The 23,269-nt window shown below is 42.0% G+C and overlaps 1 protein-coding gene across 1 annotated transcript in view; it reads right to left on the bottom strand.

Moving 5' to 3' along the window:
* Positions 1-23,269, bottom strand: part of oprl1 (opiate receptor-like 1) — a 75,262-nt gene that overhangs the window by 3,836 nt on the left and 48,157 nt on the right. The window contains exons 3-4 of the mRNA XM_041945502.1: positions 21,506-21,688; positions 19,283-19,373 (exon numbers count right to left, since the gene is read on the bottom strand). Coding sequence (XP_041801436.1) covers positions 19,283-19,373; positions 21,506-21,688 — 274 coding nt within the window. The remainder of the gene's footprint in view (positions 1-19,282; positions 19,374-21,505; positions 21,689-23,269) is intronic.

Here is a 23,269-nt window from a genome sequence, read left to right as displayed (position 1 = left end):
TCTACTTTGCCCACAGTGTGTGCTGTATTCATTCACACACATTACCACACAAACACACACACACACACACGTACGTATGTTTTGACGTGTGCACACTGAACATACTTCTCAGTCGCGCTGGCGGCTGCACGGTCAAACTGCAGCAATCACTCAACAACAGTGGAAATATCTCACCTTTTGAAATGTCAAAGGATGACTTTTACTTCCCTCCGGTTCTTTCCAACATGTGTATTTTTCAAACCATGCAGTGAAGTGGGATTCATCACTGAGCCACGTTAACCTTAATTAGTTCAAGAATTAATGTCACAGGTTCACATCGTCGTGTTGGAAGAAGGAAACTGTGATAATGTTTTGTTGCTATGGCAAATAATGTTTCAGTTCCTCTTAGATCAGGCACTCTCCATCATGTCCTGCAGTGTAGCCTCTGACTCAGGAGCCTGGTGGGCGGGGCTGAATCAGCAGGGAGATACAGCTCACCTGGTCAGGTGCTGACCCCCCTGGCTTCCACCCTCTTTGGTTGTATTTCGTTTGTCTCTACCTTTTTTCCTTTTAGTTTTGTAAAATAAAATAATTTGTATTTTAAGGCAACTGAAACACTTGGGTCAGGTTAGGGAAAGATCGTGGCTGTGGTTAAAATGCTGACTGCAGGTCAGTGACAGTTTGGCCTCACCTGCTTTTTATCGCAGGATAAACGGTTACTGTCGGTCGACCACGCCGAGCAAACAACCATTAAACAAGCTGTTTCTCCAAAAACACACAGGCACACTTCCTCACTCTCGCCCCGCCCCCTTCCTCCTCATCCAACCACACGCACGCATCCGTACCGGAGGCGTTCACTGACGGTAGGAAATGGGAACACTAAACAGCGATAACGTTGCGGGGTCGTTACGGGGCAGGTTTTCATTCTTCTTATTTATTGTGTTTCTGTCAAAGGTTTTTAGTTTGTGAAGCACTTTGTGTTGCATTTTTAATCGTATTTAAGGTGCTATATAAATAAAGACTGAGTTAGATGTTGACAGAAAACTGAAAACTGAAATCCTGCTCCCAAACCACCATCACCTCAGTGGTATTGTTTCATATGATTGACATGTTTTGGAGTTGTTTCTGAAAGAGGTTTTGTTCTTCTTGGAATAAATGTTTCATTGAGGAAAAACACATTTTTGTTGTTATTTTCGGCCATATATTACTTTTTTAATATAAAATTTAAACATTAATGGATAATTGTTGGTTCATTTTCCCGATGACAGACTCAGAAAATTTTGCTCATGTGCCACAACCTAGAACACCCCCACATTTTAGATGGCTGTGACGGCCCTGGTACATTCCCATCGAACACACCTGCTTCCACTTTTTGCTGCATAAAGAGGAAAGTGTTCCCTGAAGGCTGGTGTTGGTTGTACATCCTGTGCTGCAGCAGCAGAAGAACATTTAGAGAATATTTCTTCCAAACTCCCGGTTGGTTCTCGTCCAACCTTCAGGAAGCAGCATCCGTCTTTTTTTTCTTTTGTTTTTCACGTTCTTTCTTGATTCTTCTGTTTAATATCAACCTTTCATGTTTTCCTTTTCCACAGTTTTCCCTCCCCACATTATCTCTGTCATGTTCTCTCCCTCCATCTTTCTTTCTCTTATATAAGCAGGAATCTGTGTCTCATCCTGGTTTCCATTTCACAGTTGATGATTCTCCACCTTCGCTTTCGTTCCTCTCATTCATCACTTCTTCCTCCTCTGTTGCGTTTTGCCGACCCTTTATTTTTCTTTTCCTGCAGCTCAGATTGTCTGTATTTGTCTCGCTCTTACTTTCCGCTCCTCTTGTTCAGACCTGATATTTTTTCCTTTCATTCGCTTTGCTGAAACCTCTCTGCTCTGCTTTGCTCTCCTCTTCTGTTAGCTCTACCCTCTTAGCCTCTCCTCCTCTTTTTCACTTTCTGTCGTTTCCTTTGTCCTCTGTGGTCGTTCTCCAGCTGGCCTGTGGACTGTTTTCATGTCTCGTTTGTGTCTCTCTCTTCGTGCTTTTCCCTTCCTCCTGTCACCTTTCCTCACTTTCTCTCTCATCGTTTCTTCCTTTTCTTGATCTCCTCTCCCTGTAGCCTCCATTTTCTCTCTGAGGACAATAGCTGTGTGCCCCCCTCCCACCTGAACACTGAAAGCTCGTTACCTCGTTTAACAGCTGCCTCAGAAGCTGCTGAGCTCCAATATCCTGATGCCACTGTTGATATTTTAGGAATTAAGACCTCCGGTCTCCACCAGGAAACAAACTTCCTACATGAAACTATAGTAGGATATGAGCTAAATGCTAAAGTCGCACAATTATCATCACCATGGTGCATCCGTGTCGATGATATGTGAGATTAAATTTTCACATGTATTCACATTGCTTTGTTAATGATAACACATTGAGAATTTACTTTAGTGAGAACAAAACTGTAGTGAAGACAGCAGCGGACTGTGCAACGTTTCTAAATGAGCGAATAAAGCTGATTACCGGCGACTCACAAAACGATGTATTTCACTGTTGGAGAGACAAGTCAGTACGAGGAAGCTGGATCTTCGTCCTCATCAATGTTGTGAAACTGGAGCCTTAATTGGTCCTTCTGAACAAACAACAATCAATTTCCATATATGAGTTTCAGTTTGTATCATCTTTGATACATTGGGTAAGAACGCTCAAAGATTCTTTTTTCTTCAACAAATAAAAACATAATAAAACACAAACCAATCCAACAAATTAGTCATCATCCTCATCATCATCATCATCATCTTCCCCTAGCTGCTCCATGTCACTTGAGTTCCCCTCCATAATCCTGTTCAGAGCATCTTCATCACTGTATTTTTTTGCCATCTAAAAACACACATGCACACAAAAAACAGATTATAGTGTATTTTTTCTTTGAATTGGTCAGTTTTTAGTAAAAATCAGTAAAAAGTTAGTCGTAATCGCACCATCCCAATTCCCAACTAGTCATCAATCATCATGATGCAGCAAGTTTTTTGCTCTAAATTCACCAAATTATGTCATTTAAATATTTAATTAGTTTACTTGTAAAATAAAAAACTTTATGTTGTTTGATGTTGTGTATAATGCATGAAATGCAATAAAATGACAACTGACTGATGTAGAATTGGATGACTTATATACCTGCTGTATCAAATTTGATACGCCGTTTTAACACGTTTTTACTAAAACAGTAATTTCAAATTGCATCAACCCAGTAACTGTTCCTATTGATGTTTTCTTTCCTTAAACTTTTCAAAATTGGCAAAGTTCTTCTTCAAAAACCACCTGTGTCGCAATCCTTAGTCATGGCGATCTTGCAGCATCACTGGAAACCCCTCTAGTGAGCTAATTACTGCCCCCTGGTGGATTATCCGTGCATTGCATGTATCTAATTGTCACATAAAAATTGTCACACTGCTCATGTGGAGGGCTCAAAAACTCATGATACATTTGGCGTTATAAGTTTGTGTCGATCTACCATCACCTACTCCACCCTTTGCCTCCCTGCAGCTTTTTCTGGGCTACGTAGCACTTTTCTGACAACCTGTCTGTTCTTCTCCTCTCTATTTTCATTGACTCTTCTTGTTTTTCTCCTCTTCGCTGCTTTTAATACAGGACACATTGTAGTGTTGTACTTAGCCTTCCAGCAGTGGTGACTTACGTTGTTCAGACAGGAGGAAAAAGTTTTCAGTGACAAAAAGAAAGGAAAGAAAAGAATAAAAAATGGAAATAGAAAAAAGAGAGCACTTGGTCTCTTCATGGGTGGAGGCCTGAAGCCAGTTGTTTATGAGAACTAAGCCACATATAAAGTGCGTCTCCGTTAGCTTCTTTAGCTCCTGGCTGATAACTGAGCTGTGTTTGTGCTTGTTTACCTGCTCTTGCATGAAATCCTTGCAGCTCTCGCTGGACCTTTGCAGGGGCCTGACTCGGAGATGATCAGTATAAATCCTAGTGGGAGGTTTTTGTGAGCACATTTAAGACATTTTCTTGCTACCTGGTCTTGAATTTGCCCCCATAAAAGCAGCTCACTAAGACCCCTATTGGGTCTTTGCTCTTTTTCCACTTCTCTGTAGAGTTTAAAATTGTCGTATTGAGTGATTCTTTCAGAATAAATCTGGTGTCACAGCACTCAGAGAAGCCGTCTGGGTTTACAGGGCGAGGTTTTTACCTTAAAGCCTTTGTGATGATGAAAACCAGATTATCCACATTAAACTTCCTGTAATAAAATTACAAATGTACAGGATTGTACTGCGGTGCTTTCTTATGCTTATATACTTCTGTCAACTGTGACACATATATATTTATAACTGTGCAGCAGAGTAAACACTGAACTAAACTTATCCGTTCCAACGATGAGCAACTTCCACCCAGTTTCTGATAAAATTCTTGGCAGTATATTTTTTTATTGCAATATTTTTTATTGTTCTTTTGTGGCAATATACATTTATATTATTTTTTTTATAGTACTTGCATAAAATGTACATGTGTATCATGAACTTTTATTTTGTATTTTTCTATTTTGTTGCCTGTAACAATCGAGTTTCCCCGATTGGGGATTAATAAAGTTTTATTTTATCTCTCTTGGGATTATTATTCCTTATTATTATTCTGGGATGACCAATCAATGACAAGTCAGATCAAAAACTGTTGAAGGCAGAGCCCAGATGAGTTTCAAAGTAAAAGCGGGTTGAGATCAAGCTGTGCAGGTCATACAGTCTGAATGATTTCTGTCTTTGTGGATGATGACTGTCTCTTTAGGAGTGTGTTTCGCCTCAGGGCTCACAGCTCATCCTCCTGTCTGAGAGCTTGTGGGTGGGGGCTGTTTGGTTTTGGAGGGCTCTGCAGATACTCTGAACACAGAACTAAACGGCTGTAATTCAGCATAAATCCTGCAGAATGAAATTATGCTGCAGAATTATTCTCTGTCATCTCATTCCCACTTTCACGTCAGTGTCAGATTAGTGTTTCACCAACTGCTGCCTCGTATGTCAGGCAGCCTGCAAACAGTCGGTTCAGTCAGAGGCAAGTTTATCAAGGATTTGACCATCAAGAAAAGGCTCTTCGACGACGCTCTCCAAGAATTCAACATGTATTCAGCTGGGAGAGCGAACCCCCCTTAATAAACACGTATGTGAACATTATCGCTGCATGATTCAAGATAGCTCAGCTGGTTGAAGTTTAATATAGACCAGTGAACACACAGCACCAGACATCAGCAGCCAGAGGCAGATGTGTCTCTGAAACAATCAATTAGTCATGAAGCTGTTAATATAATGGAATCAGACTGATTGACTTTCATTACTGTGTTTCAAAAGGTTACATCAGCAGATCTTAAACTGTTTCACAGCAGGGTTTCCGCCCTGGCTCATTTCAAGAATAAAACATGAACTGCTGTAAGTCGGAAAGGAGGCTGCGATGCACAGAACGAATGAGCCGGTGCAAACTGACATCTCCTCCACAGACGGTCAAAAGAAACGAGATATAACAGACACGTCTGATGTGTGTAGAGCTGTGTGGTTGTTCTGTAGCAGCCTGCCATCGTTTGCACATGTAATCAATGTAAACACACACTGGTGCACCACATGTCCAAACAGAGGCTTCAAATTTATCCACATATGTGTTCTGCTGCCTTCAGACGGCTGCAGGGATTTAATGAACTATGCATTTATAGTTGGGACAACAGATACTGCAAGAAGCACCCATTTTCATTTTTAGATTTACTGTCAGTCCTACTTGAACACATCTGAATGCATCTATTTGTTGGGGATAAATAAAGTTTTATCTTATCTTAAAAGGGTTTACTGCCATTTCTACCACATCATTCCTGCACATGCTCTGCATCGCCTCATTTGACTGAACCTTCAACTGGCTTGTGACTCCTCTCCAGCCTGCACAGTGCTCCCTGTGAACATCGAAATACCACAAATACTCATCTGGTGGCCAAACACTTCATGAATGAACCATGAATGAAGCAGCTGATGCCAGTTCAGTTAATGCAAGTGCAGCTTCACTGCACTGCCTGAACACACGGCTAACACGATGCTGTATATATGTACATATGTATATATGTACATATATACATACATATATATGTATATATGTACATATATATGTACATATATACATATATATATATGTATATGCATACAGTGCTGTGAAAAAGTATTTGCCCCCTTCCTGATTTCTGTGTTTTTTGCATATTTATCACTCGCAAAGGTTTCAGTTCATCAAACCAATTTTAATATCACACAGAGACAACCTAAGGATATATGAAATGCAGTTTCTAAATGATGATTTTGTTTACCAAGGGGGGGGGGGGGGGGGGGGATACAAACCTATCTGACCCGTGAAAAAGTAATTGCCCCCCCTTGTTAAATCACAAAGTAACTGTGACAAACCACAGTTTTGGGAAAGCTGAGTTCAGTTTCACAGGCCACACCCAAACCTGACTGCCACCACCTTTGTTGAATGAAGAAATCACTTCAATAGAATCTGTTGACAAAGTGAAGAAGGCGACTAAATCTGAAAATTCAAGAAGAAATGAGAAACAAAGTGACTGAAATCAGTCTGGAAAAGGTTACAAAGCCATTTCCAAGGCTCTGCGGCTCCAGTGAACCACCGTCAGAGCCATTATCCACACATGGAGAAAACTGGGAACAGTGGCAAACCTCCCCAGGAGGGGTCGACCAACTAAGATTACTCAAAGAGTGCGACGACAACTCATCCAGGAGGTCACAAAAGAACGAGAAAAACATCCAAAGAACTGCAGGCCTCTCTGCCTCAGTTCAGGTCAGTGTTCACGACTCCACTTTAAGACAGACACTGGTCAACAGTGGCATCCATGGGAGAGTTCCCAGGCGAAAACCACCGCTGTCACTAAAGAACACAAAGGCTCGTCTCACATTCGCCAAAAAGCATCTTGATGCATCATTTAGAAACTGCATTTTATTTATCCTTGGGTTGTCTCTGTGTGATATTAAAATTGGTTTGATGATCTGAAACCTTTGTGTGTTATAAATATAACACTGTATGTTCATGTGGGTTACTTTCACGTACACATTCGTTACTGAAGTGCTCTTTGATGTCTAAAACAACTATCAGTAGCTGACTATTGCTGAGGTTTGGAGACTTTTTTAAACTGATCCTGATGAGTGAGTCGAGACAAGAATAATAAATAGTTATGTATACACATGCACACATCCACATCCCACACAGTTATTATGGGATGTGGATCCATGATTGCATTTGGTGTTTGGACTAAAATACGCAAACATCTCATGTCATTTTTTTTTTTAAACGGTGTGAGATCTAACGCTGGCTTTTGTAGACTGATACTGCAGTCTACAAATCTGAGATTAAACCCCCTTTTAGACCGTCCCTGCTACAGGGACTGTGCAGTGAAATGCACGAGCCAAAACCTGCATCAGAACCAGAAACAGTACAGGAAGACAAAACCCATCACAAGTATTATTTTCTTTGACTTTATCCGCGTTTTGTGGCTGTGCAGCATAAATTTAAACGGACACGGAAAATTCTTCTCACATACCTTCACACACCAACAAAGAAAAAGTACATTCTGCTCAACATCATGCTGAGGATGAAATACAGAAACACTGAATTCTAATCAAGCATCTGACCCAAGAGGCAGCGGCAGGTCTGATTTAAAGGACACGATAATATCGCCTCCACAGAATGTTAATATTGTACTGGGAAGAATAAAAAAGGAGATAAATATAGAAACAGGAGTGATTTATCACATTGCATTGGTGGAAGTACTGCATGTGCTCTACTGAGACCATCCAGTGTAAGATAACACTGCAGAGGGCTGACCTTGGATTTTTAAACCTGCATGTACAGTACAAATGATCGCTACTGATGCTGATCTGTGCGAGTAAATCATTATCTCTCTCTGAAACTAACACACCAACAATAACATTCAACTCCTGATCATCAAACCAAAGTCATGAAATGTGACACATTACCTCAATTTACGAGCCCATAAAAGATAAACCACGCCATCATAGATGACGAGGCACGGCAGCTTTAATTATGCACTGTTACTATAAAGGCAATATATTAGCATATCTATTTGCTTTTGTAATTACTCATTCATTAAAGTTTACATGCTGTCGCCTTGAGGATGAACTTTGACATGCAATCTCAAATCAAGCTATTCCGCTTCATCAATGAAAGATTAAAAGTCCATCATAATCCGTGAATTAGCATAAATAAATAACAGTGTTTAAATGACCGAACAGAGATCCTGCTTCCTGTTTGGTTGAGGCTGCTCATCACGGTGCTCATTTCCTCTCCTCCAATAACTCTTAGCTCACTATCATACCAGCTCCTACACCCCCACCCGGCCCACCCAGCTTTGTTTGTTCATTTGCACATTTGCACTGAGGATTGTTCCGAGAGTACGCACCAGCAAGCCTGGGGAGGTCAAAGTCTACTACAACTTTTTTAACTCTACTATATAATTTGTTTTGCTGTTGTGCATATTGATCATTGTTCGCTATTTTTTATTATTATTTTGGTTTCCTTTTAAGTGATATCAAGATTTACCAGACTTGATCCTCCCCTCTAAATCCTTTGGTGTTCCAGAAATACCATCTATTAAAGGAGTTCTGTCCTAATACGGAACTACTGAGGCGTCACTGACGCGGGTGGTGGCTAGGCTGACGCGCTAAATGTTACCCGAGGCTATTTGCTAACCACACTGTTGACTCACTGTGATCAAAAAACAAAACGACTAATTGTTGGATCAAGGATGATCCATTTATTCCACGAGTCCAATACATCAGTAGTCACAAGCCAAAATCCAACAACAAATAGGACAACATAGCGCTTAGCGTAGCGTAGCGCAGTGTAGCGTAGCGGTCAAAACCCTTTGCCCTTCCGGGTAGGACGCGTGACCAACAACACATAGTTCCTACCGATATACCTGGCGAAAGGTGAACTGGTCTGTTGGATGGATTAGTCAGTTCGGCTATCACAGTTTTTCTCAGTCGCTTTGGTGCTTTTCTCAGATCAGAATGAAAACTCTCATAACTCCACAACATTTAGTCATTTGTGCACATCACCTCCTTCCTCTGAAGCATTGCAAATGTTTTTGGACATGTTTCCGCTGCTTTCATACAGTTCTCTGCTGTTTTAAACATTATCAGTTGCTTATGCTTGGAATTGCTCTGAGGTGAACTTCAGCTGTCACTGACTGATGTAGATGATAAATATGTGGCCAGACAGACAGGAACGTCTGATTTACCTTTGTTCAGTTACAATATGTACTGTTATATTGTTCACTTTGTGCACAGCTCTACCAAAAGAGTGTTTCTTCTGTATGTTCTAAATAAGTGACTGCAGAGTATTTTTCTTTTGCACGATGCTGCAGAATTACAAAGAACACCTACAGTTAAAATGTGAAGCGTCTTGTACTCACTGACTCCTCTAACTACAGCAACGTGTAACTTTACTGTTGTTTTCAGTGGTGGTACAGGTAGTGTTTACTGCTGTCTGAGCATTTCAGGTGGTGTCACAGAGTTCTGACCTTTTTTGGAAAAGAATAAACTGTCATAATGAAAACATGACGAAGCCGTTTGACTCTTGTTCACACATGATGGTGTCGAGACGTCTCATTTTGATGACACTGGCAGTTTCGTTGACATAAATACTCGCTTTGGAGGGACAGACTTTCCATTTTTAGCAAGCGATGTGCTTTTGCCGGTTAGCCACCAGGTTTTGCAGTTCGCTCCAATTGTTTTGAGAAATGCACCAAATTTTAAGAGTGATGTGAGAAAAGCACCAAAGCGATTGAGAAAAACTGTTATGACAGCAGGGTGGCTGCTGATTACAGCCTCCTTCCTGCCACTGTGTCCTTGGGCAAGGCTTTTGACCCCAATTACTGAGAGCGGCATGGCATGACTTACCCTGCAGCTGTCAGGTTATGAAGCTGCGCTGCCCCCCCCGTTTGCTGAGAGGAGACAGGACGGGAGAGGAGAGGAATAGAGATGGAGTACAGTGAACCTTTATCATCCCTGAATGTCAATTTGTTGCACAGCTGGTTGTCTCGAAAGAACACAGATGATACAGAAACAGCTACAGGACGGGGGCCAACAAATGGTTTATACATGCAAAGGAAAAAGACGGGATGACGGGGAGTAAAACGTAAACGGAGATGAAAAGATTGAAGGAGAGGGTGGGATGTGAAGGAAAGGAATGAGATGACAATTAGAATGAAATGAAGGTGATTAGACAGTGATGAAGATGAGAAAACATGAAACTGCAAAGGGAATGGGAATAAGGGGTGAATGAGATGAATGTGATGAGAATGAAAGTTGAATGTGAATGAATGAAAGGAAGACGAGTGTGGGGGTAGAAAGAAAAATCAAGGAAAAATTGAAGTAATAGGGGGATGTGTGGGATGGACAAGGGACAGAGGAGGGCGACTTTGGGATAAAATTAAGAGGATGAGAATCAGATGAATGAAAAGAAAAATGGGAAAATTACATGAAAATGATAAAGAGGCATGAATGAAATGAATTGCGTTTAATGCAGATTGAATGAGAAATGAGAAAAGTGAATGAAAGAAAGGAGGTATGAATGACAATGAAATGAATTAGACACGAGTTAGATAAAAATAAAATGGAAATGAGAGTGACATCAACAAAGAGATGTAAATCCAAATAAGGCGGGACATGAAAAGAAAGAATGAGAGATGAAGAAGGAAAAGGAGGAGACAGAAGAGGCAGGAAGGAAAATGAGAGGGAGCTGAGGAAAAAACAGAAAAACAGAAAAAGAGACAAATAGGAGACGATGTGCAAACAGAAGATAAAGAGAGAAGCAGCAGAGCAGAAGTGCAGACGCAGCTCAGCTGTAGAGTAGACTAATAAAAATGATTACAGGATTAGGCCGTCGCTACAGGCTGAGACTGGATCAATATCTGACTACGAGACCTCCCGCCCCCCTGCTAGCTACAACACATTACTGGATTTAGCTGAAAAATAGAGTGTGATGTGTGGCGTCTGGGAAATCATCGACTGTTTCTGTTTAGCTTCAGCATAAATATGAAAAGCATAACTGCTGTTTTCCTCTTTGTGTCCCATCAGTTTGTCTCCCAATTATTCAGCACTAACTCATTTATGTGCAGTAATACAGCACTACAAATAGATTTACATGGTACGAAGAAAACCCAGCAGCAGAGGGGAGAAACGCATGGATAAAATGGTTTTTAAGGATGGAGTTAAAAGAGGTCACTGGCAGGTATGAGAACAGCAAGAAGAGCTGCCGCAGGTTCTCAGGCCTCGATCGGACTCAGAGAGGAAAATCAATTCACAGACAAGCAAGAGCCTGACCATGCAAACCGTTAAAAACCAGCAGCAAAATCAATTTGACAGGAAATTGACAGGCAGCAAGTGGAGGGCAGAAAGAACTGGAATAACAAGATGTCCTCTCTTGGAGCGTGTTGGCTGTCTGGCTGCAGCTTTCTGCACCAGTTGCAGTAAAAAGGGGTTTGCTTGCTGCGATAAGTAGAAAGCTAGATGCAGCAATCTGTGCAAGCGAATAAGTGTCATTCATATTTTGAGCTTGTGAAATGGTGTTCGCGAGTAGAAGAAGAGATCCAGGAAGAGGAAGTGTAGATAAGGTGGGGGCGTGGCCAGCTAGAGTCTCTCTTTGGGACCATGCGGCCTGTTCAGGTGAGTTTGGGTTGTCAGATACAGAGGTGGCTTGTTTGTTCTTTTTTGGTTGTTTTCCTGTTGTGATTGCTTCTTGAAGGAAATGTTAGAAGAGGCTGTTAAATCTAGTCTGTGGATTAGGCCTCCACCTTCAGCACCCTCTAAACTTTCTACCCCCTACCTGAACCAGGGTCTGTATTCCCACCCCACTTTGATCGGTGCAGTTGGTGAGAGGCAGGGGTAGATGATGGTAGTGCGGCACTTGGCAGTTACATGTGGCATCTAGGCCTGTGGTAGCATTGTAGCAGCTAACAATAGCTAAAGCGGTGGTACTTTGATAGTATCTTAGCAGTTAGCATTGGCATTAAGCAGATAACATTAACAGTATAGGTGAATCTAGCTTTATTGTCTACTTCTGTTCCACTTAGCAGGTAGCGGTTAGCATTTAGCATTAGCATTAGCTAAATGGTAGTATCACAACTGTATTGTCTTCTTCTGTTCTTCTTAGTGCTTAGCAGTTAGCATTTAGCATTAGCTAAATGGTAGCATCGGTACTGGCCACTACCTGGAGCATCTCTGGGTCAGTTGAACGTGGCAGTGCTGTTTGGATTGTGTAGGAGCAGTGTGAACTGGCACTAGGGGGGGTGGCTCTGGGACGCCGGAGTTCACCGCCTAGCCTCCTGGAGGTGTAGTGGGACTAAGTAGGCGAAACACCGTTGAAGGGAGGTTTCCACCTGATGACCCCCAGAGACGTGTTAGGAATCACTGCTCTTTGGCAGGTATAGAGGCAGATTAGAGCTCCAAGGTTCTTCACTGAGAATGAATCCTCTGTTTGAGCACAAGGATCTTCTGTCTAAATTAACTGAGCTGCTGTTTATGGGGATGATGGAAGAAGTAATTAAAGGATTTTTTGCTTATATATCGTTTTATGAGTAATAATAATAGCAACATATTGATGTTTATGATGGAGAACCCACTCTGCAGATCTGAAATTTCTAGACAATAAACCTGAACTTTTTCTTGATGTAGGTTTAGAATCCAGAATGTCTCTGGGCTCCTTGTGGATGCCCTCCAAAGGTGAACCCTGAGATCTTCACCTGAAGAGATGTACAGCCAAGAATGAACTCATTAATTCTGATGTGCTTTAATAAAATTGTTTCATATTTATTTGCTAGTGCTGGAGACTTTTTTTTAATAATGTAAATATAAGTATAAAATATAAATATATCGTGGGTGGGGGGTGGTGGGGGTGTGAATATAACGGTAAACGCAGCAGGTCCAGCTGTGTCGCTTCATCAGAAACAGACGTCGCTTCACGTGACGCTTCAGAGGAATGGACGTCTCAGTTCTCCTAAAACATGTTTCCTCATTTCCTCTCTCCTTGCGTGGTTTCCTCGCGTCTCTCCATGCATCCCCGGTGGGAGGGACTAAGACGCAAGCAAAAGACGCAAGTGAAGGAAACGAGGATGCAATTAACAGAAATGGGATGCACCCATTATGAAGTTACATTCCAACAGGCAGCCATTTAAAACTAGCAAATCTTTTGTATTTGAACTTGTGAAGCACACTTGTCATGATTACTAACCCTAACCCTAGCAGCCATGACATGATAGCAACTGTATTTACGACATGTTCTTAGTGAAAGTGGCCCAAAACGTCAGAATCAATGTGGTTATTAAAAAGATCTTGCTCTCTCTCTGAATCTAATCCAAACCATTGCTGAGGAATGACCGTTAGGGGAGCAGCGAGCTAATCTGAAATTAGCTTTCTGTTAGTTTTAGTGGATGGAGGAGGTCATTAATTTGAGGCAGCGTTCAATAATAAGGAACATCTTGCAAGGACATTTTGAATGCATGAAATATTTGCAAAGCAGATTTTGTGGGAAGCATTTTAGTTCTCTACATTCATGCTAACACTGACCTGCAGTCTTTTTCCCCACCTGTTGCTTGTGCACTGCTATGTTTCTTAGCTCGGTCACACGTCAGTCGGGGGAATAGCTTGAGTTGGCAGGGGTGTGTTAAGCATGTGCTTTAGAGGGAAATCAATGCAGAGTTAACATGGAAGCGAGACAGAGAAGGATTTCTGTGTTTCTGATGAAATGATTAATATTTGGAGAGGGAAGTTGTTTGATGTACTCTGAATGAAACAGCTCTGTCTCCCAAGGTAAAGACTCGTTCGATAAAGGTTTGTTCATTGCATTCAATACAAAAGCCCCGCAGTGAGATCAAAGTACGCTTTAAAAGATCTATTTCAGCCGTCTTGTGCAGATCATTTAACATCATATGATCAGGAGCCTGTGAAGTTATCGGCTTACTGCAGCACTTTAAACCACACCTGCAGCCTGAAAGCTCAACCTCATAGACACTAACAGTTTTATTCCTTATTGTTACAATCAAGTGAACACATTTACAGCAGATCATTAGTGGCTCGAGCGTAGCGAGCGTATATTGTTATCATAACGTTTTTTCATCTTCCACCAGAATTTTGGCGCGTAACTCGTCCCGCAGCTTTGAGAAAACCCTCGCAAACTATATATCAAAACGTGCGGCTCGATCGGGAATGGTGTGCTATGTCTTTTATAGCTCTTTCGTCAATAATTCGCAAAGTTATACAAAAAACTGTGAACAATTTCCCATAAGAAATGAATGGGACATTTCGTCAAATTTCAGCCTTTTTCAATTGTCCGCTGCTTCTCCATACTTTCTCCTAGAGACTTCATTCAAACTTTAAAACGTAGATAATTTTGTCGGGTCGAAATGAACCTCTGCACATTTTTTGATATCTCTTACGGTTTTCGAGCTATGACCATCTGAAGACCAGAAAGTTTCTCAAAAAATGCTCAGAATTTCTCCCCCTAGAGTGGATGACATCATCAGTTAGAGTGACAGAGCCAGTGAGAAATCGCCTGAAATTTGTTTTCTAAAATTGTCGTAAAATCCAAACAGTGAATAGGAGACACATCATTTTTGGATCTTTTTGTAGACAAATTCGATGGGTTAGCCCCCACCAAATTTAAAATAAAGAGGGATCTTGCACCAGCTCTGCTGCTTGTTACTGGGCTCTGCTGAGGCCTGGCTTGAGAAACAGTGGTGTAGATAACACCAGCAGCCCCCCCTGTCTAGCTTATAATATTAATGCGTTCAGTGAAAGCTGAGTGCTCTTCAGAAATGATAACCCTTATTCTCCTCGTTAAATGGTGACACATTCCCGTATGTGATTGGCTGTGAAACACCGTTATTAAAGTGAGCTGAAAAGCAACAGCAGAAGAAGAAGAGCCCTGCTGGAGGCCACGTCAGGCAGCAATGTGGTATTGGCTTAGATTATAAGATATGTTGTGCACTCAACAGCCTGATGGTGGCGCTAGAGGAAATGTCAACAGGTCAGCCTCTCGGACCATGACTGTTCACACCAAATCTTATGGCAATTCAAGTTGTTGGACGGTGGAACACTAACATAAAACAAGGTATAAACAGGAACAAAGACAAGAACAAACAAGCTTGTTGCAAACAAAGGACAAGGACAAACCAAGGAGACAATTACCTGGAACACGACACGGACATGAACAAAGAAAACACAACAACCAACACTCACTATGGGGCTATGGCTATGACTGTGGCTATGACTGTGGCTATGGATATGGCTGTGGCTGTGGCTATGACTGTGGCTATGGATATGACTGTGGCTATGGATATGACTGTGGCTAAGGTATACGGCAAGGTGACATGACAGCGAGGAAGCACAGACAACGACCCAACAAAGACAGGGGGGAAGACACAGACTTAAATACACAAGGAGGAAACACTAATGACACACAGGTGGACACAATCAGAGAATCAAAGGAAGTAAAGTAACCCAAAGACACATAACATGAACCTTCAAAATAAAACAGGATGTGAGAAAACCCAGTAAAAGACAACACACAAGGGGAAACCTAACAAAAAGCCGGCGTGCAGAGCACGGGTCATGACAGAGGAAAATGCAATATGATTGCTTCTAGGAATTACAACAACATTGAACTCATCTTCTCTTTTCTTACTTTAGCCAATCACATCACAGTTCAGTCACTCTGTCATAAAACAGCTTGCAAACCAGTCGTTGTTGTTGTTGTTCTACAACAGAATAAAAGCCAAAGAAAAGATTTTTATGTGGCAGAAATATCAGCAGCTGCTGATGGAACAACTCTGTTCACCTACTGATTTTGGTCTTTTTCTGCTTTGGGGGGTTTGTGTAAACTTCATTTATCGCCCATTGAAGGTCATTTGACAGTCTTGGTGCACTTGTTACCGTAGAAACTGAGCAGTGTTCTTGGTTTTTGGCCTTTTTAGGAGAAGAGCTGCTCTGAACTCTCTCTCTCTCTCTCTCTCTCTCTCTCTCTCTCTCTCACACACACACACACACACACACACACACACAAAAGCTCATCATCACACTCACACAACCCTATATGGCAAATGCAGTGCTTTAAAAAAAACACACACACACACACACAACTTATGTGTAGAGTAAAATCTGTTCCATTTCAAGACTTGTACTTGTGTGTGTTTGTGTGTGTGTGCTAAACAAAAATATGTGAACGCCTCAGAGAGATGATCTATGGCAACAAGACACACACACAAACACACACACAAACACACACACACACACACACACACAGTCTGACAAAGGACCCAGCTGGTTCCACTCAGCAGAGGCTGATAAGCAGCTTTAAGAAGAGAAATGAAACAAGTCCATTTCAATCTGAGAGAGAAGCTTCCATCCATCAGGTGTTATCAGGCAGCCAATCAGAGAGACTGAGAGGAGCAGAGTCAAACTGTCCCACAGTCACATACTTTCAGAAACAACACTGCTGGCTTCATCTATTGAAGCAATGGCTCTGTGTCAGTCAGACATCTGTGACTGCTATGCAAATGTCCATTTTCCCTTTATTCAGGCAAGACAGGACTGAAAAGCCACGACGCTTGCATAATATTTGACACCTGGTGCACAAGAGGCCACAGAGTGTTGTCTGGCTTTTAGAACACGTTTTGCAATTGAAGCCTTAATTAACGACCATTGCAATGACTTTGAACACATTTCATCTCACTGATTTCATCATTCATGACGTCACTCTGCAGCCTGTTTTCTAATGTCTGACAATGCACGAAATGACAGGATGCGAGGCGAGGACTCTCACCTCATGGTGCTCATTTTGCTTGTTGTTCATTAGTGAAACCTTTCTGATTATTATTATGTTTGTATGAAAGTGCATCCTTTGTTGCCTCACGCTGTTCTGAGAAAAGCTAAACTTGAACTCATAGTATGTGCAGAAAGTCAACAGATCCACAGTTTTTACTGCTTCATTTGATTTTATTTGATTTGTGCATGACACATGAGCGATACAGCGCTCTGAGAGTAAACAGTGACAATAACGGGCATCTAATTTCTGTTCGACTCTCCTTTAAACTGGAGACAAAGAGAAAGCTTCGAAGGCTGATTTTATAATCAAATAAAACCAGGAACTGAACTCAGGCTCCGGAGTTAAACAGATCACGATCACTTAAGCCACTCTGTCATCATACACGATGAACTGCCAGACGAGTACAAGCCGTTAATAAAACAGTGAGATCGATCAGATCGCTCACATTTTAGTAGAAGGGCAGCACAGAAGAGGTGAACCCCCCTGATGCACACACCCCGTTAAAGGAAACGCAGTTCAGCTGTGCATCATGGGAGGGCCGGTTGAGGCAGGCCCTGTTGAACGCTGACTTGAACTGAGCCACCTGTTTGATGTTCAGGTGGCAGAAACCAGTTGAAACTTTGAACTTAAAGCATCATTGTAGCATTTAAGATAAGATAAAGATAAGATAAATTTTCAACGGCCCAGCTCCTATTTATTTGACAGAGCTTCTCTCCGTCCGAAACCCAAACAGGGCGCTAAGGTCTTCAAATCAGTTAGAACCGGAAGTCCCAAAGGCCAGGTATAAACACTGGGGGGGATCGAGCCTTTACCTTCGCTGGGCCCAGACTCTGGAACAAACTGCCCGCTGACATGAGCACCATCACAGACTTTGGCCTCTTCAAAACTCGGCTCAAAACATCTTTTCAGACTGGCTTTTAATACACAGTAATGTGGTGACATTTTATTTTCTTTTATCATATCTTATTTTATTTGCATTTAATCTGTTTTTTCCCTGATATGTGTTCTAGTGTTGCTTTCTTTTAATCTGCTTTCATTTCTAATTTTACTGTTTGACTTTAACTGGAAAGCACTTTGGTCACCCTGAGTGTTGTAAAGTGCTATATAAATACACTTTGATTGATTGATTGATTGATTGATTAATCCCTAGATGGGGAAATCTGGGAATTTGGGATTTAGACTAAAGCAGTAAAATGAGGGCATTCTGATACTCGTCTCAAACTTCCTTCTACTCACAAGGGGTGGAAACAAAGACATTAATTAAAAAGCAAATTATTTAAAGGATAATTAAATACTGATATAATGTTGCTATTTGCTTTTTTTTGCATAAACCAAATTTTCATAGCTTTATGGTGGCAAAGTTGACTCTTTTCTCATCCTGGAATCTACATGCTGTCTACGTGTCCAGGTGTCTTTGTGTGAATGGTTACTGCTGCCTCCAGTGTGTGAATGGTTACTGCTGCCCCCAGTGTGTGAATGGTTACTGCTGCCCCCAGTGTGTGAATGGTTACTGCTGCCCCCAGTGTGTGAATGGTTACTGCTGCCACCAGTGTGTGAATGGTTCTCATTCAATGGGGCTCAGTGCGAGTCAGGAAGTGGATCGGTTTGAGTTTGAAAGAAACTGGTGAAAACATCTGACATGTTTCTGGACATATGAAGAGGAAAGTAAGAAACTTCGGGGACAAGAGCAACATTACAAGACAGGTTTGGACTTTCTGAATGATCAGTGGAAAAGAAGCTGCGCATCGTTTTTAACCAACACCAGCACGACCAGGCTGTCTTTGGTTAGCCTGACGTGTGCACAGAACTGTCGATTTCTTTCTTCCTGATTGTTCACGCTCATGCAAACGTGTGTTTTGTTTAATGGTTCGACTTTATTTGTTCAATAATTCTTGTGAAACTGAGCAATAATGGCTGAATCCAGTTGCAACGAGTTTTCCCCTCATTCCCTTGATCTCAGTCATCTCGCTGGTCTATTAACTTCCCCGCTGTTGACTGGCTTGACTAAGGCTGGGAATCATTCTGGTTATAAATGTGTACCTGCTGTGTGAAAGTTCATGAGATAAAGCATCATGAAGAATACGACAGGCAGCCGGTTTGAACTCTGTTTGCACTGGTTTGATGGAGATGAAGAGGAAAAGGGTCGTTGACGACGGCATGTGTTGAGCCCATTAGTCAGATGCTGTGCAGTAAAAAGCCGTAAAAAACAGGGACGACAACAACAACAATTGGTTCACTCGGATCACACCTCCCCAAGCAATCTCTTCAAACACAGTGAAGCTATTTTTTTCACCCCCACCTTTGCCAGCAGCAGATAATGAAATGTGTGTGTGAGCAGGTCGGTTCATGCACACCTGCAGTACGTTCACAGGTGTATGCATATATACTGTGTGTATGCATGTGTGGTAGTTTGTGTTATCGTGTGTGTGAACTGCTTACTGTTATGCTCTTGTTCCTCCTCTACATTTCCCAGGACCATGGCCGGGACCCCGAAGGCTGAAGCCAACACCCACACACAGATATTGACCACCTGTGGAGGACACAATGGTGATGATGAATACAATCACGCAGCGGTTACACAGCGAGATGCATCGTTTAATAACTCTTATATCTACAGATCTAAAATAACTATTGCTGCGACACAAGAACATCTATTGGTGCATTGAGTCAGCATCACCAACATTCAAATTAGCTTGTACAACTGGACAATAAATCCTCATTACTCTGCAAATGTCAATAATTTAGTTTACTTGAGTTTAATGATTTGTATTTAGGATGTTGTTTATTTTCTTTTTGCTTTGCTAAGCATTTTTGTCATTGTATGAGTTGCACAACAGTGTGAGATCGCAGCGCTCGTAGCCGGAAAAAAACTTCAGTCATAACTTGAACAAATTTTTCTGTTCCAGGTTTGGGTGTTATGCTAGTAGGGGCTGATCTCAACTCGCCTGCAGCAGAGATGAGGTCTGACAGAGGTTCACTGAACCATCAGATTTTTTTCATTTTCAAACTTCAACCCCAAATGACTCATGTGACATCACTTGAGGCATTTTTATCATATTCTGTTCAGCTTCCTTTGGGGCCACAAAATGCTTCATACTGCTGTTTTCACATGTGCAGTGGTATTCACCAAGAGCTGGAAACAGACTTTCGTTTGTCTCTGAAGTGAAATTTCTTCACATTTCAGCAGTCTGATCACCGTGACGACGAGGGATGGGCAGGAAAACTGTCAAAACCCTGCAAATCACCTGTTCTTGTGTTCAAGTGTTTCTTCCTTTCTTCTTCATATTTTCATCAGCGGCTGAAAAGGTGTCTTTCTTACGATGTCATCAGAGTTGGGGTGCCAACAATAATCTATTCAGCAAAGCATTGCAATGCGGGGCACGATTCAGCATCGATTATGTCGCTGTTTATTTTGGCCTCGAGTGGACAATAAAGTTGTGAAGTTTCAATTACTTTACGGCATTTCCGGAGCAACGAGCTACATGCTAAGCGGCGGCACTAGTGGTTAGCACAACAGGATGGCTGAGGCGGAGGGAGATGACCGCGAAAGACGGGTCATTAAAAACGCACCCGAAGCTTGGAAAGCGGACATCTGGGCACATTTCAGATTCTACGAAGTTCACGATAAACTAGACAAGACCTATGCAGCGTGTAAAACCTGCCACGCTAAAATCAAGCACGTTGGCAATACAGCTAACTTCACGAACCGTGTTGATCGTTGGCTTCAACAACAACAAGTCGACACATCCCAGCCAAGAACTGACGAGTCGCTAGTGTCGACGTTACCACACAACTCCGAGAGAGCAAAGAGGATTACACGATCGGTGGCACGCTTCATAGCGAAGGATCTACGACCAAATTCTGTTGTGGAAAATGCGGGTTGTCGCCACATGCTTAAAACAATTGAGCCCCGATGTATAGGCCTGTACCATTTAATTTTATTTTATGACATGTATGTTGAAGATACAGGAGAGTACAAACAGGACAGCGAATACACACACAGCAGCCAATAGAATCTGTTGTTAAATCTTACTGCTTGCATCGGCTCATGATTAATGAAAAAATTGCCTTATTGTGTGCAGCAGAATTTTGATGCATCGTAGAATCGAATCGAATCGTTACCTGGTGAATCGTAATCGAATCGAATCGTGAGGGCAGTGCCGATGCACACCCCGGCATCATAGGACACAGTGTTTACTCATCAAAGTCGGCTGAAGCTATCGCTGCTTTCAAGAACCATCATATGCAACTACAGCACATGCCCCCAGGCCTGTGGGTCACATAACACTGGGCAACAGCAGTTTTACCCTTCATTTAGTCTTCTTCGCTGTCAAGTCTTCATGCAAAGACTGAAACACACATCACACACACAGCTTGGTTCAGTTAGCATAAGTGTAGATTTGATCACTTTAAAGGTTTTTTTTTTCTTCTAGTTTTCAAACCTAAAATCTGCATCTGCGTCCACCTGCTGAGCAGACAGATCGACGCATCAGTTGAGCAACATTACGACACAGAGTCAGTTTGCATGATTCATGACGGAGGCAGCAGTGTGTGGAGTGAGCTGAACAGACTGTTGACATCAGATGTGGTGTCACTGGAGAATAAAGGAGGTGTGAAGGCTCTGAAAAGGTGAGCATCTCACTTTGAAATGAAACGTTTTACCTTGGCCTTGTGAGGAGTCCTCATGTCCAGCGCTTTGACAGGGTGGCAGACAGCCACGTACCTGTCCATGCTCATCACTGTCAGGGTGAAGGTGCTGGTGAACATGTTGTAGTAGTCGATAGACACCACCGCCTTGCACAAAGCGTTCCCGAATGGCCAGAAGCCCAGGAACACGTCCGTGCCCTGGAAACAAACAAAATGAACATAGAAAGACAGCTGCAGGACGAACAGAGACCTCCATCTCCTCTGAAATATGACTTCGGACAGTTAATCATTCAATGAAGTGGAAACGAATCAGTGCAGCGAAGCACAAAACCGTAACCATGACAACCAGCCAGTGACTGATGAAAGTGCTCGTAACATCCAGACGGCAAGAGAGCGAAATTTAAATCACAGTTTTTGAGTGTTTTTAGTGAATCGAGCGCATGCTACAGAGAATTTATGAAGCCACAATGAACTGATGAAAAAAGCTTAGTTATTGAGTCATAAGTACAGCGATGCTCTAAAGTGCTTTATTACCAGACAATATGTACAATGATAGCGATGATCTGTTCATATAAATCGTTTGGACACAACTGAAGCTGCATATTCAGCACAATCCAGCACAGCTGCTGTTTTGCTGAAACTGTACAGTTTGTGATCTTCATCACAAGTCAAACAAACTGTCCCATCAACAAAGGCTGCACACGGCCGTCACCGTCACGAACGAGTGAACTGCCTGAAGTAGCAGCAGCTCCTGTTTTTTTAAACAAATATTACTTTTCAAACTGAGCCACTACGATCCTCATGGCAGAACGTGCTCTGGGAGATTAACTCGTCGTAACTTCATTCAGATTGTGTGTACCATAGTTGTTCGTTACTAAAGGCCAATGACAGATAACACCTATATCAACAGTGCCATGACATTTACACTGGAACAGAGGAAGACTTCAAGGAACTGGTCGGTCTTATCATTTGTATTTTATGAGTCTAGCAACTCGTCTTCCTTTACTTTTTCACTGTATAAGGTGAACACTGTGAAAGTTTGGCAGTGAACGCTGCCAAACTTCCCTTCGTGCTGCATGAAGTCATCACACCGTGTTTGTAGTTCTTCAGAGGATTAGCGCTCTCAAATCTACGAGAGGAATTTCTTCAACTGTGCACACAGTGACGATTAGTGTTGTGCCGTTCACGAACGAACTGGTTCTTTTGAACGGCTCGTTAACATGAACGATGGGAACCGAGTCGCAGCTGGGAACCGCTCTTTTTTTTCCCAGTTACATGGGGAGGAGCGCTGCCCAGCTGGGCGCTGCTTATTAGATATGCAAATAGCATCACGCCACCTTGTGCACGCTGCCTTCATGTTAAGTCAGTGCAGAGCTTTACCTGTAATGTTACCGCACTAGTTATGATAAGTTATTTACAGCAATTGCTGCCCTGGTTCCCTGCTTCTAACCTGTTCATGAAGTTAAGATATTATCACGTTAACAGTGACGCATGTCGAATGTGTTAAAAAAAAAACAAATATTTCAGTAATATGTTTTCTGATATACATAGATTGTGCACCTTCCTTTATACTAGAGATGGGATTTATGGTTCTTTGAGGTGAGCCGTTCGTTTCAAAGAGCCGTTGAAAAAAAAATGGCTCATTTGGCTCATTTTTATATTTATGAAGTTTTCAGAAGGCAGTCTGGCCTGAACTCGTTTTATCTTGGAAATAACCACTGGGAGGAATGAATTTAGATATCCCACCAATATGAGTTTGAATTATTCTGACATATTGAT

Source organism: Chelmon rostratus, chromosome 10, assembly GCF_017976325.1.
Source record: "Chelmon rostratus isolate fCheRos1 chromosome 10, fCheRos1.pri, whole genome shotgun sequence".
NCBI classification, from domain to species: Eukaryota; Metazoa; Chordata; class Actinopteri; order Chaetodontiformes; family Chaetodontidae; genus Chelmon; species Chelmon rostratus.
The sequence above is the reverse complement of the archived record's forward strand: the minus strand, read 5'-3'. Positions and strand labels throughout refer to the sequence as shown.